Source organism: Tarenaya hassleriana, unplaced genomic scaffold (genome assembly GCF_000463585.1).
Source record: "Tarenaya hassleriana unplaced genomic scaffold, ASM46358v1 Cleome6, whole genome shotgun sequence".
Classification (NCBI taxonomy): Eukaryota; Viridiplantae; Streptophyta; class Magnoliopsida; order Brassicales; family Cleomaceae; genus Tarenaya; species Tarenaya hassleriana.
Genome location: NW_010968505.1, coordinates 2521013 through 2531705, shown reverse-complemented (window position 1 = coordinate 2531705; position 10693 = coordinate 2521013). Strand labels below are relative to the sequence as shown.

At 38.6% G+C, this 10693-nt stretch overlaps 3 protein-coding genes across 3 annotated transcripts; 2 read left to right on the top strand and 1 right to left on the bottom strand.

The window, feature by feature from the left end:
• The first annotated feature begins 24 nt into the window (after positions 1 to 24).
• Positions 25 to 1086, top strand: LOC109116047. Its single transcript, XM_019200782.1, has one exon. It carries the CDS (start codon positions 63 to 65, stop codon positions 843 to 845), a length of 783 nt encoding a protein of 260 aa, XP_019056327.1. The 5' UTR covers positions 25 to 62; the 3' UTR covers positions 846 to 1086.
• A 940-nt stretch (positions 1087 to 2026) lies between these two features.
• Positions 2027 to 4881, top strand: LOC104799697 (translation machinery-associated protein 22-like). The gene is made up of 7 exons (XM_019200829.1): positions 2027 to 2321; positions 2910 to 2999; positions 3356 to 3414; positions 3612 to 3693; positions 3800 to 3867; positions 4277 to 4360; positions 4500 to 4881. Exons 1-7 carry the CDS (start codon positions 2174 to 2176, stop codon positions 4554 to 4556), a joined length of 588 nt encoding a protein of 195 aa, XP_019056374.1. The 5' UTR covers positions 2027 to 2173; the 3' UTR covers positions 4557 to 4881.
• Positions 4882 to 6175: 1294 nt separating this feature from the next.
• Positions 6176 to 7114, bottom strand: LOC104799160. The gene has a single exon (XM_010521545.1). It carries the CDS (start codon positions 7056 to 7058, stop codon positions 6432 to 6434), a length of 627 nt encoding a protein of 208 aa, XP_010519847.1. The 5' UTR covers positions 7059 to 7114; the 3' UTR covers positions 6176 to 6431.
• Between the last annotated feature and the right edge of the window lie 3579 nt (positions 7115 to 10693).

Here is a 10693-nt window from a genome sequence, read left to right as displayed (position 1 = left end):
CTTAAAACCCGCCCGCCCCCGCCGTCAACGGCATTCCCACCGACGGCGACGCCACTGCACCGATGCTGAAGACAGTCAACGGAAACGGAACGGCTGCCAGCGTGGGTAACCAGAAAGCTCAAGTGTACAATCCGGCGAATCGTCCGGTGTACCGTCCGCAACCGTACACTCGCCGTCAACGCCACCGATCACGGCCGAGCTGCCGCCGCGTATGCTGCTGCTGCTGCTTCTGGTCGATCCTCGTCATACTGATCCTCGCTCTCATTGCTGCAATCGCCGGCACAGCTCTGTACGTGATCTACCACCCGCGTCCGCCGTCGTTCTCCGTCCCGTTGCTCCAAATCGGCCGCGTTAACCTAACTACCGCCGCCGATTCCTCCGTCTCACACCTCTCCTCGCTCTTCAACTTCACATTAATCACCGAGAATCCCAATCAGCTCCTGACCTTCTCCTACGATCCCTTCACCGTCGAGGTCTTCGCCGCCAAATCTGGAGTCCTACTCGGGAACGGCACCACTCCGGCGTTGTTCAGCGACAACGGGAACACGACGACGTTACGATCGGTGATCGCGGAGTCGACGGAGGCGCGTGAGCTGTTTCCGGATGAGGCGCGTGAGCTGAAGTCAGATCTGACGCGCCCGCGCGTGGGGATAATGATCGGGATGAAAACGACGGTGAAGATGCAGATGGGGAAGCTGAAGAGCAAAGGCTTGGAGATCAAGGTCTCGTGTGAAGGATTCCAAGGAACGATACCCAAAGGTAAAATTCCAACCATTGCTTTAACTTCTGGGAAATCCGCGTGCAAGGTCCATCTCAGGGTGAAGGTCTGGAATTGGCGCCTCTGATCTAGGACTAGGGGAAGTGAATTTCAAGATTTGATTAAATTTGGGGTCGTTTTATAATTATTTTTTTCTCCGGATAAATGATCCAAACGATATTATTTAATTATCGAATATTTTAGTAAAATTTCCAAAGCGGAAGGAATTCATTGCTTCTAGAATTTCCTACTCTTTTTGTTTTATTTTGGGATTATTCTGATCTGTTGTAATATTATGGAATACTAATAAAACTATTGCAACATGAGAATCGACAGGATTTTAGTATTAGTTTAAGTTAAAAACTAATTAACCAGAGGTTTTTATATAATTACGATTGTATGCTTAACACAACTTTACATTACATGGTGTCGACCAGAGTTCATCCTTAATTTCACAAAATCAAATCGTGGGAACTATTAGAACTATACAATAGTTGTAATTATAACACGGGTAAAATTAATTTTACACGAGAATATAATTAGTTGGTTGGGTGCATTTCTATTAACAATAAATAAATAAACCAAATATTACTCGCAGTGAACGATACTTGATAAGCTATTATCAATAATTAAAGAAAGAGGCAGTGATTAAACAGACGAAAGTGCACGTGGCATCTTGGTGTCATCAATGAAAGTCCAGACAAAGTCAGTTGGAATTTTGTCAGATTTTCTACTGTCTTGTCTCATGGAATTTTCAGGCACTTTTCATTCGATTTTAATTGGCTGGCCTTAATTTTTAAATTATAATATATATATATATTGGGTAATTTAGCTATTACATATCTATCTATAAGTAGAAAATTTTATTCAAATCTCCTATTGGAGTTTAAAAAAACTTAATCGCTAAGAAAGATAAGTCGGATTATATGCACTATACAATAGAGATGTAATTGGATCTAATGCTTATCTTAAAATTTGAAGTATTCAAATAACCTATCTCTGAAAATTTGGATATTGAAACTTAATAAAATTTTTAGTGATTACAGATTTGAAATTAAATTTGGCTACGTGGTTTCAAATTCGGAATCTGAGTATATATACACACTTTTTTATACATTATTTTTAAATAGTTGAGTATAACTTTGTATAGCCCCAAAATTCAAGTATATGTGAAATGAGTCGAGCCCTAATATGCATAAAAGATGGGTTCTCTGTTTGGATCCCAAGAAAAATTTCAGGCCCAATTCTCATCATCTTTTCCATCAAAAATTTCCAGCTCCCTCCGGTTCCCTTCCCCTTCATGGGCTGCAGAATCAAAGAATCGAAGTGGGAATAAATTCTGCCGGAGAACGTCGTTTCTTCGTTCGTATTAAGAGGAAGAATCGAATTTCACATTCCGAGTGAAAGAAATCATCTATGGAAGAGAAACCTCTGCCCGTGAAAGTTTTGTACTGCGGCGTATGCTCTCTTCCCGCCGAATACTGCGAATTCTGTCCCGATTTCGAGAAATGTAAGCCTTGGCTCATCAAAAACGCTCCCGACCTCTACCCAGATCTTCTTAAAGGTAGGAAAAATGATCAAACCCTAATCCTGAGATTTCGATCAGCTAGGCTGATTTAGATTTTGCAGGACCCGTTCCAGCTGGGTTTGTTAGTGTTCTTGTTCTACATGTTTTTAGTGATTATTTCGCTAAAATCAAGATTTGGTTCCAGAGGGAATTGGATTTTTACTTTATCGCTAAGACATTCTCTTCGAGGAAGAACTTAGAAATCCATACCATTCGAAACTCACATCAAATCATGTGTGTGATTATAGTAGTGAATGTATGTACTTATGGGTGTGATCATTTTGGTGAAAATCCTGTAAATATATTCAACAGGGAGCTGGTAAAGAGGACAATTTTAGGGTCTTACAGTTGAAATCCAATCAATTATCCTCCATAAATCTGTTCCCTTAAGAGAATATGGAAGCTTTTGTAGTGTATGATCGGTTTTTTTAGCACGGGATTGTCACTGATGTTATGTGGAACATATGCTTCCTTGAGTTGTTGGGTCGGTTTCACCACCCTTTTTCTCACTATTTTTTCTGTGCTATGATTTTGTTTGATTTCACCGGCTTTAATTTACCTGTTCGAGGATGTTTTCATGCTCAGAATGTAACGATAAGGCAGCTGATAAGGTTTCCGATCAACTCCAGTCTGTTGGAATCTCTTCCGGTGGTGCTGATGGAGCCCCTTCTTCAGGTCAGTTTGTTACCTAACTTGAATGTGCAAGTGCCATGCAGTTATACTCGCATGAATCGTGTCTCCATGCGTATGTTCAAGTATAATTATCATGTGTAAAGTTTACAACTACGATTATATTCTCAATCTGTGTGAGAGAGTGATTGTATACAAAATTGCATGTAAAATTATCTTCCTCGATCTGTGAATTGCCTAATGGCTGTAATTAACTTGAGGATCATGTTTGGGAAACTATCATGTAACTGCTAAATACGAATTCGCATCGACAGTTTCTAGAGCGATTGGTTGTTGTTGATGCTTATGAGGAGAGATTATCTATTTTAAGTTAAAGATTTGCTGGGTTTTCCATGTTACAGGGCAAACATCCAAACCAGAGGAAGTGAAACGCCTTCCCGGGGGAAAAATAAAGAAGAAAGTATTAATGTTTCTCACTTACTCGTTTGTCAAACGTATTGCCAAGTTTTACATTGAAACTCACACAGCAAGAAAGAATATGCTTAGGCATCCATTGATGCTAATAAATTTTCGATTTTGTTTGTTTTTTCATGTGTCTTTTACGCATACGTGACTGTCCTATTGTTCGATTTTCTTGTTGTTATGTATCATGAATAGGACAAGCAAGAAGTTATTATAGAAAAGGTTGTCCGCAACAAGCGTAAGTGTATCACCATTGTCAAAGGACTGGACCTATTCGGTGAGTTGTTTGCCTCTGTCTAGCACGTCAGTCGCACCAGCTATCTTTAGTTTCCACCTTCACTCTGGAATAGATCTAATTTTTCTATACCGAAATATCGCCTCAGGTATTAAACTCAGCGATGCCTCTAAAAAGCTCGGGAAGAAGTTTGCCACTGGAGCATCAGTTGTTAAGGTATGTGATTTTGATCATTGATTAATAGGGCTCTATGCTTAAGACAAATAGAGGTGTCGGGTTTTAGGTGTTATCTTGCTGAAACGTGTGATAAATAACAGCCTGTCTTCATCTCGGCATGAAAGTTTTAGGCAAATCCATTGTTTTGCCACAGTTGTAGTGGCTAATTGTATCTGTAAACAATGATTTCTGTCCCGTCCACTTTAGGGTTTTGTCTTTTGGTTTTCTACGTGCAAAATATAATACGGTTCACGGGAAAATGGTCTAAGTCATATTTATACAACTCTGAGCCATGCCTCGGATATGGTATCGGGTTTGCATCATGTCAGGGTATTGATTAACATAGCTCATCAATATATCCGAAGCCATACATATATGACATTGCTTTGTTCTGTTTCCCAATCTTCAGGGGCCAACTGATAAGGAGCAAATTGATGTTCAAGGAGATATAATATACGATATCGTTGAATGCATCACAGACACCTGGCCCGATGTAAATCATGTTCTTTCTCCGACTTCGTTTTCGCTTACTTGTGTCGTCATGTGTTTCTCATTTGTTAGAAATAATATCATAGCTTGTCTTGTTGAGATCAGTCCTAAATATTCTTGATTGTTTCATTTCCCATCTCCAGGTACATGAGTCGTCCATTTTCTTTATCGAAGATGGGAAGAAGGTTCCAGCTGCTTGATGATCGCTCTTTTCCCAGGTTTTTGCTTCGTGGATTCACGTGGATGAGCTTAGTTTCCGACTTTTCCAACATGTTCGGAGGAAACATCATCGTGGTAAACCTTAAATACATACAGATAACTCGATACTCGTAACAGTTTTAACCCGGGATTGATAGTTCCAGTAGGGTTCCTCCTAAATTTCTGTTCTTGGTACGGGTTACATGTGCTTGGAAACGATGCTGTGTCTCTTAGCTCCAAGCAATGTCAAGCTTTTGATCGGTTTTAAGTTAACTATCAAAATTTTTGGTTGTGGTGAATTAGTTGGTTCTTGCAGGAGAGTGTGAATCTTGTTTTTGGGTGACAGAAAACCGAGCAAACTGAGTCATATTTTTCCCCTGACCTGGTTTTGGTTTTTGCCGGCTTATCATCGAACAGACCCGAATTTAACCAAGCCGACCCGATATGCAATCTAAACCGGTTTTTATATCTGGTGGCTTACCCAATGCTGACGTGAAGGCATGAATATAGAATTTGTGTTCGTCCAGGCAGAGAACATGAGTTGGATTCTTCGGTTACGTCTTCGGCGTTCGGTATATAGCCAGACCGGATAAAGAGAATCAAGCCAAGAGACCAAACCGAACACAGAACTGATGTTGACACTATGCATGAACAGAATCAGATTGCAGTTGTGTACATTCAGGTGAAGTTATCGATTTGTACGGGTGGGTGCGGGTATCCGAACCCAAGAGCTCGGTAGGTATCTGTCTCGTGGGCACCTACAATCTGGGAACTTGAGCCAACGTGGAAATCCTGATCTTCAGATTCAAGCTCGGCTTATGTCCAGTGATTATCCGAACCGTGGGTCACCCGAGGATAGGGGAGAAGGCATCGCCGACGAGAGCCTAGGGCGAGAGGGGACAAGGGTTCTGACTTCCATCTAGGGATTAGGTGTTTTCAAAATTGATTTCGAGAACTAGGGTTTCGAGGATTAGAGTTTCGGGTTCGACCTTACCTTGCCCAAGGCTCATACATCGCCTCCGTTGCTTAGACATTCATCGGATACATATCTCTTTCTTCTATCCACCGCTCTCTCTTTCTTCTCTCTGTCGTATCGGTTTGTTCCCTCGCACATTTACACTTGCCCTCGTCGGTTGACAGGGTAACCCGTAGTTATACGAGTTCTCCCCGCATCCCGCAGTACGTGGAACTCGGGTAACTGATCTCATGAAATCGAGATCGAGTTCTCTGGCTGAGAAAACCGGGGGGATAGAGGTCGAGTACGTCGAACAATTTGGTTACCCGACCCACATCCACCCTTACCGATTCGGAGCTATCCCGCTTATATGTTTTGGTATTTGTATGGCTCATGAAGATTTGGTAACGATTTGAAACATAAGGCTCATGCTGGTGACAAGTGAACTCAATGATCGATTGATGATTTTTTAAAGGTTTTAGCGAATGATGAACTCTAACAATCCATCGTTTGCACATTTCCGATACCCGAAAACCGATTCCAAATCTATCCAGTTTCATCACTTCGGACCTGAAACTTTATTCCCTCTCGTTCATTATAGATCCCTGAGATCGTGAATATAGCTTCCACGGCGGTATAAAATTTATCAAGAGGAAGATCGAAAAGTGTTACCAAGACCGAATTCTCATGAACACAAGTTTATCTCTGAAAACATCCGACTTTACCGATAAACAAACGGAGAATCCATTTCGTTATTCTTGTGCGTCGGCACGCCTTTGAACCGTAGGAAATGTCCTCGGCCCCGAATCGTACCCTTGTTTTCTGCAGCCGAGGAAATGATCCTAATTTTGCTTCTTTCATGCAGAATCCAAACGTTTTCGCTCTCATCTTCATGCCGATATCACGACATCGAGTCTGTTTTTCATTCCGTTTCCCTTTCTTTCCTTTCGTTTCTGGCCGAATCTATCGGTATTTCTTTCTCCGGAATCGCGTTCGGATCGATCCTCGAGTTAGTTCTCGAAAGAGTTATCGAACTCATCGATCTCGGGTGATACGTTCTGTTCCTCTGCATCCTTAGGGCGGAATCTTCGTCACTGTCGTCATCAAAACCCCTACATTTCTCTCCCAATATGATGGGACGGACGAGAATCGAGTTCTCGGCCTTCGATTTCTTCTTCCTCGACGACTTCTCGGCCTCCCCGTCCCGCCTCACGCTCATCGACATGGCTTTGGTGATTTGAATCGACAGGCTCGCGCTCAGTTTCTTCCTCGGCGCCGATTTCATCGCCTTGTTGTTGAACGAATTCGTTTCTCGCAACGCTTTCCTCGCAGGAGGCAAAGGGAGCTCGAGATTCGCCGCGTCGGGATCGATCTCCGACGCATTTGAATGGCGCATCTTTGGTGGTTCCTCTGGCTGCAAGCCATTGGTTTTCGTATTGACCGTCTCCTTCTCCGGCGAGAATGATCGTTCTCCGGATTCTTTTTCCGGTGCCGGAGGTTTTTTCCGGAAGCCGCAGAGACCGGTGAATAAGGACATCACAGAGGCCATCTCTCTGCTCCTCAACAGAGGACACAGAAAATCTCGGAAAGAAAATTTTTCTGTGCAAATGAGGGAAAAGGGGGAGAGATTATTTATTGTGGAGTTTAAATTAGAAATCCGAGTTTTTTTTTAATATACATACATATATATATATATATATATGTATGTATGTATGTATGTGTCCTGCCTGTGAATTGAGGGGATTTTAAAAAAAAAAATTCACAGGGGTTATGTTTAATGACCTTTTAATTTAATTATAGTAAAAAACTGCGAGTGGCAGTTTTGTCTGTTAAAACGTTATGGACACGTAAGCAATGTTTTTATCTGGTGGGCCTTTTGGGCTTCTCTATTCGGCCCAATATTAAAAATTTCGGATGGATAATTTCAAACTAGTACTCTACAATATATTATATATTATTAAATATAAGAGCATTAAATAAAATAATGTGACAATGCATCAATCTGTTTTATTCTCTAATAAAAAAAAAAAAAGGGATCAACATGCTGTGCATTTTCTCAGTTGTGGTGTATGAGCGAATCGGAAATAAAATCAAATATGATATAATATATGATAATCAATGGAAACAACTAATTGTAATAGAAAAAAAAAAACTGAAGTTGAAAATATGACATGCTGAAAACTCTAATAATCTAATAAAAAATGATATCATATGTGTTTTATCTCGAGATTTTCATGAATATATGTAATTTTAAACTTAAATCAATTGTTTAATCTAATTCGCCATACAAATATTAGATAGAGACGAATGATTTAATATCTGGATGTTTTTGTGATAAATATGTATAATTTTAATTACAACATGCTTTAAAAATAAAAGCATTAAGATATCTTAATTAATTAGATATATGACAATATCGTGTTACAATAAATGGTGGTGCGAGTTCAAGTTGGAATGCAAGTACATGGTCATTAATTTGTCCAGACATGTTGGGAGCATAACTTTACTTGTGTGTTGGAAAATAAAAGCCAAAGTTTTTTTTTTTAATTTTTTTTTATTTTACCTGCATACGTCACCATCCAAATATTTTATTTTCTTTCTTATGCATAATCATTCAAATAATTTTATTTAATTCCTGATGTAATAATTAAAGGATTTTGCAATCAAAGTGTCTTCTTATCCATGTTACTTTTAATTTAAATAATCGACAAGAATGTCAATCAAATCTTTAATATATACACACAAACACTGATAAATGCCCTTATGCTTGAATTTCAAAAGGGCTTTGATTGATCCTCATAAAAAAAATTCGGAAGAAAACAAAAAGCTCTTTTTTTTCATAATAAATTGCACATATCCATAAATTCGCATATGCTATCCATAAATTAGATTTTAAGAAGAAAAATCAAAATACCAAGACCATCACCATCATCATCATGGATAGATACTAATAAAAAAAATACATGAGCCCACTAGAATTTAGAATAGTAGGGGTGTCAAAACAACCCGGAGCCCGAAGCCCGGTCCGAAACCCGCCCGAAAAATTAAGGGCTTGGGCCTAATAATATAAGCCCGATAAATAAATGGGCGGGCCAGCCCGACCCGAAAAAAGTTAGGGCCAAAACGAGTCCGGCCCGAAACCCGTCCGGCCCACCCATTTAGCCCGAAAAAATATTATATTAATAGATTTTTACTTTCATTTGAGATTTAATACCACATAACATTATATAAAAACTTTTATTTGTTTGTTTTATATTTAGATATATATTTATATTTCAAAGTAATTTAATTAATATATATTAAACTTATATTATATATATTATTAAACAATTTAATAGATTTTGGTTTAATTTATATATATATATATATGTATATATATATTTTATAAGTTTAATTTTGATTTTTAAATTCTATCTCAATATTTTTCTATACTTTTTATCAATTTTTATTTTAAAATTATATCTCAATATTTTTCTATACTTTTTATTGTATCGAATATATTTTTCGTATATTACATATATTAAAAATATTATATAATTTATATAATTTAAATTTTACATAATTATTTTTTATATTTTAATTTTTTAATTGTAATTGATATGCACCAAAATTTTGATATTGTTTTTATAAAAATTGTTAAATAATAATTATTATTTATTTAGTTATTTATTTATTATTATTATTTATTAAATAGAAAAACCCGAAACCCGGCCCGAACCCGCCCGAAGCCCTATAGGGCCGGGCTCCGGGCCATCGATCATAGGCCCGGAAAATAAATGGGCAGGCCGGCCCGACCCGAAAAATTCAAAGCCCGAACTAAGCCCGGCCCGAACCCGGCCCGACCCGCCCATTTTACACCCCTATAGAATAGACCTATGGAATCCATGACATTTCTATATTATCCTTTGACTTAAGGAAACAAAATTAAATTGGCATTGGAAACCAAAGTAGGATTCTTTTATCTTTCCTTAAAACCCCAACAATTACTTTAATTTAGTTTTGTAATGTGAATTAGCTATTTAATGGTTCACCGTCTATATTCTTCTCGGAGTTGTGAAACCTAGCTTCAACGATATTTTGTCAAAAGTATGGAAGTTATCTATACCGACCAAAATTAAGGTCTTCCTGTAGATGACTCTCCATGGATGTCTATCCGTGCAATCACGTTTGATGACGCGATTGATTACAAAAGAATCACATTGTGTGATATGTAACTGTGCCGAGAAAACCATAAATCATGTTTTATTTGAGTGTCCTATTGCTAAACAAGTCTGGCAGATGAGAATTTCTTTTGGAAATGATGATGGTTTTCCGTTTAGTTCGATTTATACCAACATAGACTGGCTTTTCTCTCTAAGAAAAGGTACATAACGTGAAGTTCGTAATTTTTTAATATTTCCTTGGTATCTCTGGCGGATATGGAAGAACCGCAACGCACATATTTTTAATCAAAAGGAATATCGACCATTTGAGACAGTGGCAAAAATTAACGAAGACTATGCGGAGTGGCGAGCTACCACAGAGTGTAATGAAACACAAATAAATCTTACGAGTCGGGAAATTATCCCGTGGATAAATCCCCCGATGGCTATGGTGAAATGTAATGTGGATGGATCGTGGAAAGCTCAAGATGATTTTTGTGGTATGGGATGGTTACTAAGAGATCATGAGGGTAAAGTGATTTGTTGGGGTGCCCGAGCAATACGGGCTCCTGAATCCCCTACGGAGGTAGAATTTTCCGGACTATTATGGGCGATGAAATGCATGTTACAAAGAGGTTGTAGGTCTATGCGATTGGAGATGGATGCGAAAGAAGTTGTAGAAGAGATCAATAACAACAAGAAGTCGTTAAGTTGACAGATATATACTCAAGAAATTGAAGTGTTTTGGGAGAGGTTTCCGAGTATCAGTTTGGCTCATATACAAAGGACTAGTAATTCTCCGACTGATGCGATTGCGAAATTTGCATTGAATCGTAAATCTCTTTTTGAATTATATTCAAACTCTTGTCTTGAGTGGCTTTCTCGAATTGTAGCGAAGAATTGTCCTTCAACTTATTAATTTAATCTATTAATTTCCGTGAGAAAAAAAAAAGGAGTTGTGAAACCAAGATGAGATTTATTTTTTTTTCCATGTGTTTTAATTTTCAAAAAATTGAAACCCGACAGATAGGCGTCGGACGAG